Source organism: Callorhinus ursinus, unplaced genomic scaffold (genome assembly GCF_003265705.2).
Source record: "Callorhinus ursinus isolate GAN/ISIS: 27379988/994484 unplaced genomic scaffold, GSC_fseal_2.0 scaffold6, whole genome shotgun sequence".
NCBI lineage: Eukaryota > Metazoa > Chordata > Mammalia > Carnivora > Otariidae > Callorhinus > Callorhinus ursinus.
The window spans coordinates 52,678,729-52,697,275 of NW_027397068.1; the positions used below are offsets into that span (position 1 = coordinate 52,678,729).

Below are 18,547 nucleotides of genomic sequence, written 5' to 3' on the forward strand. Positions count from 1 at the left end.
AACATCCCACCCAACACCCAAATGTCAGCAAGGTCACTACTTGGGGTTTAATGGTAAACTACCCAAAACACTTAAAATAAGTATGCTTGAATTCACTGTATATGCTCTACAGTCCACTGGGAATACTGTAGAAGCCATTCTATGTCCAAGATTTTAAATTATTCCAAGAGCATGCAAAGGACAGAGTGTATGAGTGTCTTTCTAACATGAAAAGAATAGTATCCTGCACTTACTCGAGAAGGGTGAGTTAGGAGCACTTTGATGAATCAGCAATACTGTGTAAGCTGGTTTTTGTGAGGTCAGCACAGCAACTAAAACCCTTGGGCTATTCCTACGGAGAAACCAAGAAACCAGAGCATCCCCTCCTTATTTGGTTGGCTGATTGTTCTCAGTGCTTGAGGAAGGACTGTCTGACCAGGAAGAGCCCCGCACACAGCCACCCCACTTATTACTGTATCCAGATCAAAGGATTTTGATTCTGTATCTTCTTGGGAGCTCTTTAAAAAGTGATCTACCTACTTTTTTTTTTTTTTTTTTTTTTTACATTATAGGAAACTGAGTCTTAGAAAAATCAGCTGGCAAAACTCATCACAAGTTCTAAGGCAACTGGACCTGTGTTATGCTATGCATATGGTTAAAGTGGTTCCTGGAGTAGAGTCTAAACTGTTGATTTAATCAATTAAGAAGACCACGTTGTTGCATATGGAGACCACAGCCTGGCTGTGCTATGTGTATTTTTGGTAAGATGGATTTAGTTCCTCAAAGAAGGGTATAAAATAAAGGATAGCTCTCACTGGTTAAAAAAAGCCAGCATTTTATGACATTGCAGAGGAACTTTATGGATTTTCCAGTCCGCCCACTTCATCATTTTATTATTTATTTATTTATTTTTTAAAGATTTTATTTATTTATTCATGAGAGGCAGAGGGAGAGAGAGAGGGAGAGAGAGAGAGAGAAGCAGAGGGAGAAGCAGGCTCCCAAGGAGCAGGGAGCCCGATGCAGGACTCGATCCCAGGACCCTGGGATCATGACCTGAGCCGAAGATAGACGCTTAACCATCTGAGCCACCCAGGCGCCCCTACACTTCATCATTTTATATTTACTAATAAAACTGTTTTACTTTCATTGTCTTTGCTACCCTTTACCTTGGTCGTTGCTGTGTATCAAGTGACTAAATTTAAACCAAATAAAAACAGAGATAATGAGGTCTAGTCAAGGAGCACTGATGTAGGAGCCAAGAGATCTAATTCCTAACAAAATCACTTAAATAAGAAAATACAAAATTGTAAAATATAAAATATATACAAATAAGTATTGTCTATTATTCCTATAGACAACAAGCTAATGCATGGGGAAACATTTTTTTTTCCAAATCGGGTCCTATCATCTTTTTATAACTTTAATGAAAGAGCCTTAGGCTTACCTAGGAACATCAAAGCTATACAACTGCTAGATAATTATAGAACTTCACTCTGGACAGAGTCAACACTTGGTTATTCTATTGAAATTTTCCTTCAACTGCTACCCTACGACTTCACTGTTTTTATAAAAATTCTAGTATGTGGGATGACATTAATAAATAAGTGCACCAGTCAGGCTGGTGCTCTAGCTTCTTCAATTTCACTTTAGCACTAGAAGTGACATTTTCAGTATTGCTTGGATTCTGAATGTTGTCCCAAGTCCAACACTGGGCAGGGCTTGGAGAAGAAGCTGGCCTACTGTTATGCCTGGAGGAGGGTCAACTTTCTGAAGATGCTCACGCCCCGGGGGTCAGCCCTCTTGGGACACTCCAGCACTGGTCCTTGCAGTGATGGAAGGCTCTTTATCCCAGAGGAGCCATGACAGAGAAAATGGACATGATCTAGGAATAGATGTCTGCAGTGTCGTGTGTCCATGAGGTAGAAGTCAGAGGACTGGGGTTGCGAGGAACAGTATTTCAGGTGACTTACCTCCTCCCTGTATTCCATTAATCCTCCATTGGTCCAGGTCCCTCCACAAAAGAGGGCCATGGCCATAGTGCCATTCAGAATTTTCACTGAATTCTGCTTGTTTGAATTGCACATATCTCAGAGGAACATAAAAAATGCCAGGGCACTGTGGCCCGTGCATGGAGGGTAATCAACTCCTCACAGATAAAAAAGCACTCACTTTTTCTAAAATCTAAATCTAAAAAAGTTACTCACTGTCAGGTAAGCAAAATACCAAAACTCAGTATTCCCAAATAAGAGTTCTCCAATGTTTGCTTTTTAGCTTTTTTTTTTTAAAGATTTATTTATTTTAGAGAGAGACAGAGAGAGCGCCTACCTCTGTGAGCAAGGGGAGGGGCAGAGGGAGAGGGAGACAAGCAGACTCCCTGCTCAGCGGGAGTGGGACATGTGGCTCCATTCCAGGACCCTGAGATCATGACCTGAGCTAAAATCAAGGGTTGGCCGCTTAACTGACTGAGCAACCCAGGTTCCCCTTTTCAGCTCTTCTTTAACAAGGAATTCCAGAAGCTGCCTTCAGCATTAAGGGAAAGCTCACAGACCACCACTTACATGTCCTCCCCACCACGCATACCCCAGTAAGACTTTAAATAGTTCATTTTTTTTTTTTAAACCACAGAGAAGGGGCGCCTGGGTGGCTCAGTCGGTTAAGTGTTTGCCTTCGGCTCACGTCATAATCTCAGGGTCCTGGGATGGAGCCCTGTGTCGGGCTCCCTGCTCAGCAGAGAGTCTGCTTCTCCCTCTGTCCCTCCCCCAGCTCGTGCTCTCTCTCAAATAAATAAATAAAATCTTAAAAAAAAAAAAGCCACAGAAAAACTCTGTAAAATGAACATGCAACCAGAGTCATTACCTCTAGGGAGTCACTTTCACAATCTCCTTCCTCCGTGCCTCTCCCCTTCTCTTCAGTGATGGTGTTCACCATTTCAAAAAACCTACAATGAGAGTTGGTATGTGGTCACTCATAATACATCTGATATTAAATATAAGCAAGTACGTTCCAACATGACTTCAGAGCAAAAAATGGGAGCTAAGAGACTTTCTAAAAATCAGGCAATAAAAAAACTATCAGTATCAGCAGGAAAAATACGATTTTTCAAAAAGAAAAACACAGGCTGGTAGGACTGTCTAACTTAATGCCTCACTTCAAATAACAGTAATGTGATATATTATAGAATTAGAACGATGAAGCTAGACAAAGTCATAGAAATGTGAAGACTGTGGACTTGGATGTCAGGCCAAGATTGCTAGTATTTGTGTGATTTTGGGCAAGCTCCTCCACCTCTCTGAGCCTCACACCTTCATTACAAAAATAGGGACTACAGAAGTATCTAACTTAAAGGTTGTTAGGAAGATGACTTGACATAATACTTGTAAAGTGCTTAACAGAGTGCACTCATTAAAATTAGCTATTATCGTTTTGCTGATGGTCATATTATTATTTAAAATGGGAATTAACAAAAAATACCCAAATTCTGGAATAGTGTCTCTAAATTCTGAGGTGACTATATGATATAGTGTTGGCCACTACAACATTTGATCTCAGTTATTAAATATTTTGCCTTTAATATCATAAATATGGTGTTTCGTAAACACAATCTGCAAAACACCGATACGAATTAGGAAGAGCAGGCTTGTATGTGTGTGAAAGAAGCCACCTCTTTTTTGGTGACATTTTCTTCAGGAACTCTTCTTGTGAAGGTTTTTTTTTTTTTTCCTGTAGACCATTTCAGAGCCAAGAAAAATAGTTACAACAAGAAACAGATCTGCTCCGTGTAACACTAGCTGTGTCTAGTCCATTCAGAGGGGATGCTAACCATTCACAGACTTAAAGCATGGGAGCCACTATGAATAGGGGCTGATGGTCTCACAGGCAGGTCACGCTCTGCACTGCCAGCCCAAGGGAAGAGCAGGTTGTATGGGATACGAAAAATCTAGCTTCTACAACTAGGAACCTTTCTTTCTCTATACCTCTTTTTAAGCCATCCATCCATCCATCCATCCATCCACCCATCCATCCAACAAATACTCATCAGGTGTCTACTAGGATCGAAAACTATTCTGGCCTTTGAAACTGTGACAAGGAATAAAACAGACAAAGCCCATTTGGGAGTTTGGAACCTATCTATGGAGTTGCATGTGGTGTCTACTTCCCCACTCTTCTTTTCTCTGTACACATTTCTTGGGAGTCAGTGACAAGAAAAAGAAGTTCCCAAGCCTGATCAGAGTAACAGTATGCTCTGATGAAGATTAAATATCCTGATGAGTTAGAGACAAAGGCAAATTCAACCAAGAGGAAGAAGAAAGTGACAGACCTAAAAAAAAAATCTGACTTTAAAGATAGACTTTAAGGTCTGGGGTAAAGACTTTCATCAGCTATTCACACAAAGTTTTTCAACGTGAACATCTCTAAGCGGAATATAATACAGTGGGATGGGAACACAGTGTAATTTTTTGGAGCCTGTCTGCTAGAGTCACATGCACTTAGTCCAAATCCCAGATGTTCATTTTTTGCTATATATGATTTTAAGCTCATTGAACTATGACTTTTTTTTAAACTCTTTTCATTGAAGATGTTAATATTTGCTACCTAACAGTTTTTATTTGAAGATTAAAATAGATATTAGATCTGGGGTAAGCACTCCATAAATCTTGGCTATCATTTTCATAGAAAAAATCAGTAGCCTCAAGAATTTAAGTAGAAAAGTCGACCATATTTGTGCTAGGAGTTATTTCATATTTCCAAATCTTTTTACTACATATTTTATAATAATAAAGATAAAACTATAGCTATATAGTTTTTTTTTAAGATTTTATTTATTTGACAGAGAGAGACATAGCGAGAGCAAGAATACAAGCAGGGGAAGTGGGAGAGGGAGAAGCAGGCTTCCCGCCGAGCAGGGAGCCCGATGCGGGGCTCGATCCCAGGACCCTGGGATCATAACCTGAGCCGAAGGCAGATGCTTAACGACTGAGCCACCCAGGTGCCCTACAGCCATATAGTTCTATAGCCAACTATAGAATTATGGATTTACAAACATTTTATTTGGTACCAAGATAAAAATAGCTGACTGTATACTGTAACTAGTATATTAGTCATTTACCATGGGATCAGATAGTAACTATTTGAATAAGAACAACCCTCAGGAAAATTTTAAGTCCAAGTTGGCTTCTACCTGCACTTTGGTTTCTAAATTGTTACTCACTTGCCTACATCCCCACAGTCAGTCTCTATGTCCTAAGGGAACATGAAGTACTTAATTATCAGCTCAAGAGAAATATACCCAGGGAGGTTAACACAAGCATACAGCACAGTACATAGATTTTTGGACTATCTTTTATGGGTATAGATCAGATCACTGACTCTTAACTCGAACTATACCCCCACCAGAAAATCCAAAATAATTAGTCAGGGGTAGGGCCCAGGCACTTGTTAAAATGCACCAGTTGATTCTAATTTGAACCAGAGTTAAGAGCCATTATTGCAGAAAATGGTGAGATTATTCACAGAATTCAAGAATGAAAATTTTGGTAATCATCTATTGCAATAAGCGAGCACCTTAAAAATGAGACGTAACAGTTGGCCATTAACTGGCAGGTCTTGGTTAATGTTTTGTCTGCGGAAAAATAAATTATGTCTAAGAAAAAGCATGGTTTATTAAAGAGAGCCCTCCCCTCCATTCTCTGTTAAACATACCCCATAATTATAAACTATTAGGCCAAATGAAATATTTATATAACCACATAGCCATGAATTCCTTACAGGAGCTACATGTTCACTCATTAATTAAAAATAATGATCAGGTAAGAACAGTATTTTTTACACCTAAACAATGACGAATACGTACTTTTTACAGTGCAGTTCTGTACAGAAATAGATTTGGAAATCGTCGGAATTATGAAGCACATAAAGAAAACAGCATCGTTCTTCAAATTTAGAAATACTGAAACAAACAAAAAGAATTATTCAGGGAAATATCAATACTTCTATGAATGTGTAGTGCAAAATAAATACTTTTTATATCCAATCCCCATTATGATATCAATGTTGTTTATAACAAAAAGATATAAATAGCACTTGAAAAAGTGATGTTCCCCATACCACAATACTAAAATTACTTAAGAGTCTGAGACGTGTCCTCCTACTCATATCTGCAGATACGGTCGCTCTGGGGGGCTGTCAGTACACCTCCGCTATGTATCCCTCCAACTGAGCATGGGAAATTGTCCTGCCTGCTACAGCACCACACTGCATGATGGGAGGAAAGGCGGAAGTATCAGCTGGCTGACTGAGCTCTGTGATTCTGGTTCTATGGCATCTTTAGAACAATGAAATGTCTCCAAAGCTAGAAAGGCAATGTGTGGAGGCAGTAAAAGCACCTCATCAGTTGTAGGGATTTTAGAGGTGTGAAGGAATGTGGAACAGCACTTGGTTCTGACTCAGCAAGTGATTTTATAGCAATTGAAATAATTTTGAGTCTACCATTCAAGCCATGCTGTTTTTTTGCCAAAGGTTAGCAAATATTTCCTGTAATGGGCCAGAGAGTAAATATTTCAAGCTTTGCAGGCCAAACTACTCAGTTTGGCTGTTGGAGCAGCCTTAGACAATACACAAATGAATAAACATGGCTGAGTTCCAATAAATCTTTATTTACAAAAACAGGCAGTGGGCCATATTTGGCCTGTGGACCGTAGTTTGCCAATTCCTATTTTATGCCTTTGCATCTGCTGTTCCTTCAATTTGGAATGCACATCATTTCTGACTTTTTAAAGAAATTCTATTCATCATTCAAGGCCCAGCTTAGATCCTACTCTCTCCCTTTCCCACTTCTACCTTAAACAGAAAGACTTTCTCTTGTACCTCTGTTCCTTAAACATAGATCTGTCATTGCTCATCTCACTGTCATCTCCATAATGGCTACATTGTCCTTAGTCGTTAAATGTTCCACTGATGGGCTGTGAGCTCTTTGAGAGTGGGAGTTCATGTCTTAGTCACTGTTGTATTTTTAGCAGAAGAGGACTCAACATTTGACACACAGCTGGTGCTCAATAAACGTCCATTGACTGAGCTGAGCAAGCAAGTTCTGAGGTGATGCAAGACAAACTGCTGACTTAGTTGGATTTTTTTTTCCTGTAGTCTCTTAATAAAGGAGGAAGCCAAGAAAAGTTAGCTCCCTTTGAAGTCACACACTGGAACTTAAGTTTCTCAACCATATCAACCAGCGGTAAGCCACATGGAAGCATTCTACGTATATGCTGTGTCAGAACAGAGGTTTACATAGTGATGCCATCTTTAATTAAAAAAATTTCATTGGAAAATAGATATGATAAGGTGGAATTTATATTACCATACTTTCCTAAATTGTTAAAAATACTGATTGCCTTGCTAATGACTGGTTTTAAAAATTAAATATTAAGAGAGTAAAACTTTATTTGGGAAGGCATGGGTTGGAAAGATATCTAATGAGTCAGTCCATTATCTTGCTTGTTTCTCTGCAGATCATTCATGAGGTAACAGGTGGTTTTACCAGGCAAACTCCAATTATCAGTGACTCAGACAGCTCTACCAGTTCATGCTCCAACAAAACCAATTATTATTATGCCAAAAGCAACAGGGTATTGTGTAACCGGCCTGCAGAAATCTGTTTTTTCTCATTTCTATTATGTGGAGATAAATAGTAGTAAACAGAAGTAATTTGGTTTGAAATTTCCAAGAGGTGGTTTAGCCTGAGCTTCTACAGAACAAGTATTTAAATGTTTAACCAGTGGCTCTTGGTTCTGGAAAAAAAATCTCATTTCTAAATCCCAGGAAATGGCATTTCCCGACCTACTGGCATTATGATGGCAATGTCAGAACTGAACCAAACTGAAGTGAGCCACTATAGTCTCCAGAACATGTCATTAACAGCAACCCGAGGAAAAGTTTTTAAAACATGAATTCCCTATAGTCTCATTAATAGTTACATTAACTATAGGACACAATCTGATCGATGGCATGTGGGTTTTTGGTTCCATCTAACAAGAGATTAGTTCCTGGCATATCAAGGACTAGAAAAACATCCTATCACATAAACCAACCAGCTAGAGAGGACCCGGATAGCTCACTTTTATCTACACCTTGATTCTGGTCCACAGTCCACATTTACAACCTCGTTCTCCATATTTTAAGCAGGTGACAGGCACAGAGTCAGTTCAACTAACAAAGTTTTGTTACATATGTTTTCATAATGGAGATAGAAAAGGAGGTTGAGCATTTTCATCAACAGAAGGGTTCTTGAAGTTCTTTGCACTTTTAAATCCTGACTAAATGTTCTATTGTCTTCTAAGTAAAAAAAAATGTACCAAGGAAACTTACCTCACTCCCCTGACAGAAGAAGCACTAAAATTCCACTCATGTATACCTTTCTAGAACACAGGGGAAGAAGAACAAGAACAACAAACATTGAGTCATCTGAATGAAAATAACATAATTTTGTTTTATTATTTTAAAATAATATACACAGAGTAGTTTTTCCTAGTGTATAATTCTTCATGAACCAATTATCTGGATGGAATTGTAATTCATTTCTAAGCCACAAGGGTGATGTTTATACTGCTTAATAATTTCTGTACTTCAATAAAACAGCTTCCAAGAGAATCTAGGAGAATTAGTCTCCTTAAATTCTAAAAACTTGATCTTTAGCAAATTAACCTAAAAACTGTTGTGCCTTAATTTTTAAAATAAAAAACCCAGGGATCAAGGTAATTCAATTATTATAGCTGAGTAATACTTATTTTCTGAGAAAGAAAAACATTAATTTGAATAAAGTCTCTACAAGGTTTTACAGATGATTATTTTTGAATTATCTTCAGTTAAATTTTCAAACTGAAATGGTGGTTCTATGTCTGCAAATATGTCTGTATGTACACGCATGCAAATAGTGTCCATGATAGCTACAATGTCTTCTGACCTAATTTATGCAAAATTCAATATAGTAATAAAATTTGAACATAAAAAATTTGATTGTCATATGATAAACATGGGTGACTGCAGCGCCAAGATGAAAAAAAATGTGGAAATTTATTTTTTAAGTTTATTACTAAAGCTAAGTTTAAATTAGTATTAAATTCATGTCTTTAAATTAAATAAACTACAAATTGGATCACATTCCCTATAAAAAATATGTCTGGTAACAATACAGAATAACACAAATATTTTAATAGAAATTTAATTTAATAGAAATCCTAGTTGACACACGTGTCCAAGTTTAGCGAGTGCTGTACAATAGTCCATTCAGATTGCCAATTCAACTTTGTAAATGGGAAACAACCAGGAAAACAAGCTCTTGCCCACCCACTGAAAATACTGCCAGGAGCTTGAGGTCTTAGCTGGGCTGAAATGGGTAAGGAAGCCTGTGGCTCTGAGGTGGACCAGAACTCTCCTTTTGGCTGAAGTAAATCAAAAAGCCACAATTTATATCCACAACACCTAGTTCTTTGCTAGGACCATGCAACTTAACATAAAAATAGATCCTCCCAAGCCCAAAAGAGATGTATGAAAAAACTAGTTTCAATGTACACCAGTCAGGTCACGGGACCTGAATTAACACAGAGCAAATGTGCGCGCAGCCCAGGAAAGGAAGGGACCGTGGAAAGGTGCTCCCGGAATGTGGCTCTCTTCACCAGAGTACAGAGGGAGTTAAATTAAAATTGCACCCCGCAGCTTCAGCTGGTAATTTGGAAAGTTGTTTCTAAATCCTGTTGGCCTCAGGTGACCTTCTAAATATATGCGACCCAGGATTTGCAGCTGTTACCCGCACACTACTTGCCTACAAGGCAGCCTTATCCTCAGAGCCTGCAACTGAGCTGCTCTCCAAGGCAGCGTCCAGGATCAGGAGGTGGCCACTGAAGGCATAGCTAACAGGGCGGTTAGGCAAACGTGCAACTGAACAGGGCAACTGGTGCACACCCACAAGACAGCCCTCGTAAAATCTATCTTGTATCAGCCCTGTTCTGGGAACAGCCAAGGAGAGATTTCCCAGATTGATTGGGCTGGTTTTGTAGGAAAGGAGAACAGCATTTCCAGAATGTTAGGTTCCTCAAAGATGGCAAGTGCTGCCAGCGAATGTTCCATTTTTTAGTGGTGTGAAGCCCAGGGCCTGCCACGGAGTGATCTGGAATAAGGAGGCCCATCTCCCCGGCTCCTTTGCTATTGGGACTCACCACATGGAGGCGCTGGTGAGCTACCAAGCCAACAGGTGCGGTAAAAGGGTCTGGGGGCCTGTCTGGGAATCTGGTGAAAGGGACTGCCAGAAGCAGAGCTGGAATAATTAGCCTCAACAAGACCCAAACGGACACTCAAGCTAATTTACTCAGCACAAGCACCATACTGGAGGAACTGGTTAGTCTCAGATCCTATGCCCTGGTCCCTAGAGTAGGGACTAGGAGTTAATTTGAGCTAAAGTGGCAGTGGCAGGAGTTATACACTGGCAGATACTGTTAGTTCCCTAGACAACGGACATGCTTTTCCTTCTTTGCTAACGAAAGCTGATTTTTGTTCGAGTTCAGGTGGCAATGTTTAGGGCTGGGGGATACTGATTGGTCTAAATCGGGGAAGTAAGTCTATTCTCCTTGCTAGTGATTGGCTTAGGCCTGAACACACGAGCAATTTACGCTACAAAGGAGAGGGCCTGACCCTTATCCTTTGCATGCTGAGTGTGAACTGATGTTTCGAGCTGCTATTTAAGGCAAGGAGAGAAAAACCAAGAGCATATAGAGAAGCCACCTCAGAATTCTAATACTGTTCAACCACTGAAAATACCCCCAGATTGATCCCCTGCCCCTCAGAAGTTGTTATGGCAGACGTTTCCTTATCATTTAAGCCACTTTTAGTTGGGAGTTTTGTAGTTAAAGCATCCTTGATGGATGAGACTACCATAGATCAAAATCTAGAATCTGAGGTAAACATATTCCCTCATAAATTTCCCCTCAGAGTGGCCATGGCTGGAGCAGGCATGAGGTCAGCAGCTCATATTCCGCTGGGACTCTGCAGCCTGTTACCTTTCCCTGAGAGACCACCAGATGGGACAGGAGCACTCAGACTCCAAAAAAGGAAGGGATTCTAAATAACAACCTTTTAAAATATCTTAGAAATAATGTTTCTCCTCCTCAATCTAAGTTTTTCTTTTCTGTGCACATGCAGACTTTTTTCAAGTACTAACTTGACTTTAAACAGCAACCATCCATTGAACAGAGAAAACTGTTAAAAGATTAGGATTTCAATTTATTTTGTCCTTGACTTAGAGCAACTCCCTAGTAAGAGTCCTTAGACTCTTAGGAATTGGTATAATGATCTTAAAGTTTTGACAGCTGCAATATAAAGTGTATACTAGTTCATGTAACTGTTCATTCCACATTTTAGAATGAAAATCCTGAGAGAAGGAGTAAAGAAATAGACATGATAAATGAAAAGCAACACTCTCTGTTCTGTTCTTAGAAAAAAATTTAAAATATTCTACGACAGGGGTGCCTGGGTGGCTCAGTTGGTTGAGCCTCTGACTCTTGATTTCGGGTCAGGTCATGGTCTGGTGGGGGTTGGGGAGTTGGGGTTGTGAGCTTAGCAGGGAATCTGTTTGGGATTCTCTCTCTCTCCCTTGCCCTCTGCCCCTCCCCAAACTCCCATTCTGTGCCCGGGTGCTCTCTCTCTCTCAAAAATAAAATCTTAAAAAGAAACCCATTCTATGACAAAAAGAATCAATTTCTTGTTTAACATCAGATCTATACCCCTGCTATTTACGTTATTTAATTATAGTTATTACAGTTGCTTTAAACTAACATATTAGCAGAGTTATCTTATTTTTATTGCTTGTCCTCATTCTGATGGTATCACTTCTTTTTCAAACAGTAGAGACAAAGACAGTGGTAATGAACATGCTATGGATAGAACTAGGGTCTGCAAAGAAACTGACATAACATTCAAAATGGAAACTGATTTAAGAAAGCTTAAATTTTTGAACAAGGAGAATTTTTAGCACTGTGGGGACAATGCAAATGTAATTCTTCTTGATCAAAAGATGGTGAAAGTGGAAAATGGACAACTCACAGCCCAAATCCATAACCCTTCTTAATGCACTCTTTTACATCTTCATTATTTCTCAGCATAATATAAAAATTGTCTCTACAATTGTCAAAAAACATAAGAGAGTCAACACAAGGCTAACTTTACTCAACAAAGAACTTCCAGGCAACTAGCTGGAAATAGTACTCATTTTCCAAAAATCTCTGGCTTACTTTCTGTTCTTTTTCTGTCTTCTGGCTGTCCACTCATTCTCCTGGCCCTGCTAATTGCTAATTCCTTTAGGCCCATTCTGTTTCCAAGTGTCCTTGGATAACCTTGCTCTTTCCAATCAAGCCTTTGAAAATCTCCTCTCCCAGATAATGTTCATGTTTCCTCTTAGATTTTGTAGTTTCAATTGGATGATTACTTCTGCTTGTGAGAACATATAGGCATATACTTTAAAATAATGTAAATAAAACACTGTGTACTTTAAAACAATGTGAACAACATGTATATAGTTACATTAGTTATTCTTTTTTTTAAAGATTTTATTTATTTATTTGACAGAGAGAGACACAGCGAGAGAGGGAACACAAGCAGGGGGAGTGGGAGAGGGAGAAGCAGGCTTCCCGCTGAGCAGGGAGCCCAATGCGGGGCTCGATCCCAGGACCCTGGGACCATGACCAGCCGAAGGCAGACACTTAACCATCTGAGCCACCTAGGCGCCCCTACATCAGTTATTCTTGATTTTGTCTCTAGACAACTCCACCTAGAGTTCTGCCATCATGCTGGCCATATATTGGGGGTTCCAAGGACCCCCTTCTTGTGTTTGATTAATTTGCTAGAGTGGCTCATAGAATTTAGGAAAACATTTTACTTACGAGATGACTGGTTTATCATAAAATATGACTCAGGAAACAGCCAGATGGACGAGATGCATAGGGCAAGGTATGGGGGAAGGCCTAAGAGCTTCTGTGACCTCTCTAGGCCTGACATCCTTTCCAAATCTCCACTTGTTCACCGAGCTTCCAGGTGGGTGAACCCTGTCCTTTTTGGGTTTTTATGGGGGCTTCATGACGTAAGTATGATTGATTAAACCCACTGGCCACTAGAGTTCCATTCAACTTCTCCCCTCTCCCCTCCCCAGAGGTCAAGGGGTGCGACTGAAGGTTCTAACCCTCCTATCCCATAGTTAGCTCTCTAGGCAACCAGGCCTCATCCTTAGGTGGGTCCAAAAGTCACCTTATTAACATAAAAAACCACTTTTATGGCTTTGGGCACTTAGGAAATTCTAAGGGCTTTAGGAAATCTGTGCCAGAAATGACCAAATATTTATTTTTTGCTATAAATCACAATATCACAGTGCCCTAATAAAATACCAACAACCTCCCAAATGATAGCTGCTATGTCATCTAAAGAGCCAAGCCGGGTTAAGTTCTGGGGTTTCAACATTAGGATTCAGTTCATATGTGGATTGCCATCATTTTATTACTGTTGTTAAAATATAGTAAGCATTTATTACATGCCAGGCTCTGTGCAATATACCCCTACTTACAATATTTCATTTAATTTTTTTAAAAGACTTACTTATCTGAGAGAGAGAATGGGAGAGAGATAGAGAGCACGAGAGGGAAGAGGGTCAGAGGGAGAAGCAGACTCCCCGCTGAGCGGGGAGCACGATGTGGGACTCGATCCCGGGACTCCAGGATCATGACCTGAGCCGAAGGCAGTCGCTTAACCAACTGAGCCACCCAGGCGCCCTATTTCATTTAATTTTAACAACAACCTTTTGAGGTGGATATTATTATTATCATGATTATCCCATTCTACAGATGAGGACACTGTGACGTGGAGAACCCATGATGCCAAGTCCAGATATGGGGTTTGAACCGAAGACTATGGACTCAAAGACATTTTAAAAAAACTGACATTGATATTTTAAAAAATTGCAACCCCATGCCTCCAAATGTACTTCCTAATTCCCCTTTCTGCCATATTTTCCCCTTTAATATATTTCTATATTGCATTTATTTACTGCCTGAGTAGACAGCAGGAATTTTGCTTATTTTGCACACATCTGTTTCCCTAGTGCCTGACACAGTGCCTGGGAGTGCCTGTCACAGAGTAAGTGCTCCATAAATATTTCTTGAGTTGTTAAGGATGATTGTTAAGGAAAATTACGAGTGTATTTTGGAAAATAATTACCAAAAGCCCCACAAAACTACTTTGCCACAAGAGTTTTTTCATTTCTGTGGTTGATCCTATGAACTGGAATCAGGTCTTGCAATTTTTCTACTTTTAAAAACTAGTAGGATTTATACATGCATTAAAACTGATAAAATCCAGAAGTGGAAAAGTATATCCAAATGACTGCTATAGGGAGAAATGAGAGCATTTAAGACCCCTCTGCAATCCAGGGCAGCACAGCCCCACTGATGTTATGCCAGCCCACAGAGCCAGGGGCTAATCTGAAATTGAGCAGCTGCTTAGATAACCAAACAGGGTCATGAAATGATAATTATAATCGTACTCGCTTAAGTCCTCTCCTTCTGATAGGCTTCCTAGAATTAAGATATGCATCTTTTAAGTCATATATTTTAAGTCTCAGTTCTCCAACACATAATTCATAGCACGAATTTACAAAACAGAGAAATCTTCTCATTTTAAGCACCATCTACGATAAAAATCCAAGTTCAGTTATGTTTTACTAAATGAGTGAAATTCATAACCCAACTTTAACAAATTTTATATTACAGGATGTATTTATGCCAAAATAAATACACAGTTAAGCTGTTTCTTCTTAACTAATGCAGATATTTGCTGAAATACATAAATGCTGGAAGGGAGTAAAGTTCTTCACTATTAATGCTCTTGTCTTAATAATTACACAATTTACCTTGTCATCAGGAAGCACATGCCAAATAGATATCGTCTTTTCCTCAACTTCATTGTTGATAGACAAATATGAAGGTTGATAGATTTTGGTTGGTTCTAATATTAATACCTTGAAAACATAAGGCAAAGAAACGAATATTAGTGACTGCAGATTTAAGCCATTTAGAGCTGTTAGAACAACACTGAACTGATGTGGGAGATTATCAGATGAGGGTCTGGGTCCACAGCTGCAGGAAAACCATTTTAACTCTGAATTGTTGCCTTCCCTATGAGTCCTTTGAGCATTTTAGGGTATTATACAATTATTTAAGTTCCAATAATATGTCACCTTTTTTGCTAAAGAAATTAGAAATAATTTTTTGAAGTCCATATATTGGTTTGACTATCCCCAGGGAATCTACTCTAATGATATATTTTTAAGGTCTCTTATTTTATCTTGCTGTAAGTGCAAAATCTATTTCATTAAACATAAATGTGTCCAAAAAAGGCAGAAATGTGGTAAAGCAAATAATTCTGTACATAGAAAAGATTCCACATATAGAGCATCACATACTATTTTTGGTTTTCTCCTGCCACACCTTATCATCAAGATGTGGTAGTATGGTTTTCATACCTATGTAAATGGATTGAGAAATGATTTCGGTTATTATTGAAAGACTTTTATATATAAGCCAAAGGAATGGACATAGCTGTATGAAATAATAAAAATGTTTTTGTACTCCTTCAAGATAAAACTGGGATCTCCAATAATGATATATTTAGCCTTGTGAGAGATAAAGAGAGAAATAAAACTTACTCCTGTTTTGGAGATGTAGGAGGTGTATATAATAAGTGAGTTGAGAATCTCTCTCCAAGGATGTAGTATAGTATTACTGATATCTGATACTAGGCGCAAATAACATTAGGATACCACACATGCACTGATTTTAAAGGTGATGCAACTATTATCTTTTTACACAGATGTTTAAAAGCACCCACCTAGCTCAAATTTCCTCTGCAGTCTTAAGGAAAGGAAATACTAAACTATCAGAGAACCTAGAATAGTTCTTTCTACCCTACTGTTTAAAATTCAAGAAAATTGGCTTTTAGAAAGAATCTTATATTCAGCAAGTTGACCAAATAAAAGTGGAAGAAAACTCTTCAGAAGACTTCATCAGCAAGGGATTATGGACTCACGATACACTGTAATCTAACATACAATCTGAGTAAGAAGGCAAGTGGATTAGCCGTCCGACTCTTGGCCATCCGCTACAAACCCAGCGTACTGATTTTACGCTATATTTATCACAGAGGAAAATTTATTTAAATTAGGGTACAGAGAACTATGGCGAAAGGGGATTAAGAAAAAATTTTCTTGGGCGCCTGGGTGGCTCAGTCATTAAGAAAAAATTTTCTTTGCTTTTGATTATAAAAAACGTAAGGGTTTAATTCTCGGTCAGGCTCCAGTTATGAAAATAAGATAGAACAGACCACAAATAGAGCACAGTAAGAGCCCACTGGGGAACATATTCTGATTTAGGAACATACCAGGTGAATCAAGGTCCAAATTCCAATCAACAGAGAGTAAAGTGGTGCTGATTAATAATGGAAATAATTTTTCAATCAAAACTTGGCAGAACTGGTGCTTTCAAATCTGAGTATCCCAGGGTTGGTGAAATGAAAATGAATAATAGGGAATAAAAGGTGGGTTTTCCAAAATAGCATCCAAGTCACGGTACCGACAAATGAGAATATACCTTGTTCCCTAATGATGTGGGCACAGAATTTAACATTAGAAAAGCACAGCACCAGGTTATCTCCTCTCTTCTTAAATTATGTCTTTATTGTTGTCTCAAATATTTCCAACAGATAAAATCAGACCTATGTTTTCCTATGTCGAGATGGGAAATCAAAATTGGTTGTAATTATCATTGTCTAACCTTTGTTGAGCCCTTTGATCTGCCCTTGAAATGACAAAATGGGAGGAATTCGTAGCATGCATCACAGAGGTCACAGAAAGACTGAGAGAAGGGAAGGAAGGGGAGGCCATCTGACCAAACCAGCTAGATAGAACTCACTTGAAAGCATAAACATTCTTGCTCTTAGTTCCTAAACTTTTATACTGGTTAACATTAAAATTGACTGCTAAAAATTTTTTAAAAAAATGAAAGGCTAACATCTTGTATCTGAAGTGGGAAGGAAGGCAGTAAGACCTATAAACCATACAGGGTAGAAATTAAATACAGTTACATGTCTCAGCTCCTACAAGAGTCTGAAAAAGCATCACACTCTACTTCCTCTCACCTGACCTGGGGTGAGGGGCTGATGGTCTCCTAACTTTTCAACGTAGGAAGGAAAGAAAATACACAGAGATGAGAGGTGAGGAAAAAGAATCAACTGAACTAAACCCAAATAATAATAATAAAAAATGAGGGGACTATTTGAATCATTTTGCAAAGAAACTTTTGTCAGTTTTCTTTTACCCAGGGTCACTGTTATTTCTTAGAGGAATGAGAATGGATATGGTAGTGAAATAAATAGAAGCAATCAAATAAAATATTTTCTAATATAAGTCATCTGGGTTTTAGGCAGATCTACTTTAAAAGAAGGATAATGTTATCACCCCAATCAAGACCTACCGTGGCCTTCGTTAAGTGTGAGCTAAAGATGCTACTCTGAGGATGCGATGAGTTAGTGACTGACATGGCATCACAGGTACTAGAAACCTGCCTTTCTCTATGCGGTGGAACATGGGGAGCAAATTCCAATGGTTGCAGGGAGCAGGCCCAGTGGGAAAGGAAGATGAGTGAGGCAGGAAGGATGGGACTGTACTCAATGTCCAGAATGGCAGCAGACAGTTGACTTAGTAGGTTGTTGCTTTTGGAAAAGGCAGTCCAATTGCCAGTCCCTTTAATTTCTCAATAGCTGATCTAGATTTTTTAAGTGAACTCTCCTTATTTTTCACTTGACTTTATAAACTTTATTTTTCAGTTGAAATATTCTACCTTTTCATCTATTTTGTCTATCTTTTCCTCTATCTTCTTTAACATAATAATTATAGTACTTGAAGTTCTTATCTGGTAACTTCAATATGTGAATCACTTCTGGGCCTGCCTCTATTGGCTCTTTAAGCTCTTCGTTATTTGTCACTTTTTTTTTCTGCTTCTTAGAATGTCTAGTAATCTTTGACCGTGTCTGACACAGCGCAGAGGCTCTGAACCATATCTTTCCAGAGGTTTCCCCACCCCCACCCCCTTGCTAGCAGTCAAATTTTTAGTGCATCATCTTGATCCTATCAAGGCTTAGTTTTGTTAGGGTGGGTCTTTTAGTTTTGCCTTTATTCCTAGGGCATGGGCTTTCTATATCTCCTCTAAATGCTTGGGGTATTCACCAAGGTCTCATCATTCTGGTTAGACCCAAAGCCCAACACTTTATCCCTGCATTGTTTAAGCTCTGGGATATCTGCTCAGCTCTCAACCTTCCAGAGAATGCTCTCTACCACTCCTGGTCCTGATCTTCTAAATAGCAAGGGGATTTACCTTGATAAGGTTTACTTAAGCCACATGGGTTTCATCTAAAACCGACTTTTAGTCAAATACTGGGACCAGTAGGTGTGTTTATTTACCTTGTTCACACTATGTAGGAGTTGCTCTAG

The 18,547-nt window shown here is 39.0% G+C and overlaps 1 protein-coding gene across 4 annotated transcripts in view; it reads right to left on the reverse strand.

Annotated features, from left to right (window-relative positions):
• Positions 1-18,547, reverse strand: part of MAP3K5 (mitogen-activated protein kinase kinase kinase 5) — a 193,967-nt gene that overhangs the window by 64,364 nt on the left and 111,056 nt on the right. For all 4 annotated transcript variants that reach the window (XR_012378591.1, XM_025865908.1, XM_073893975.1 and 1 more), the window contains exons 11-14: positions 14,915-15,022; positions 8,338-8,387; positions 5,831-5,926; positions 2,836-2,917 (exon numbers count right to left, since the gene is read on the reverse strand). Coding sequence is in view for 3 of the 4 variants with exons in the window: in XM_025865908.1 (XP_025721693.1) it covers positions 2,836-2,917; positions 5,831-5,926; positions 8,338-8,387; positions 14,915-15,022 (336 nt within the window). In the remaining variant the exon portion in view is untranslated. The remainder of the gene's footprint in view (positions 1-2,835; positions 2,918-5,830; positions 5,927-8,337; positions 8,388-14,914; positions 15,023-18,547) is intronic.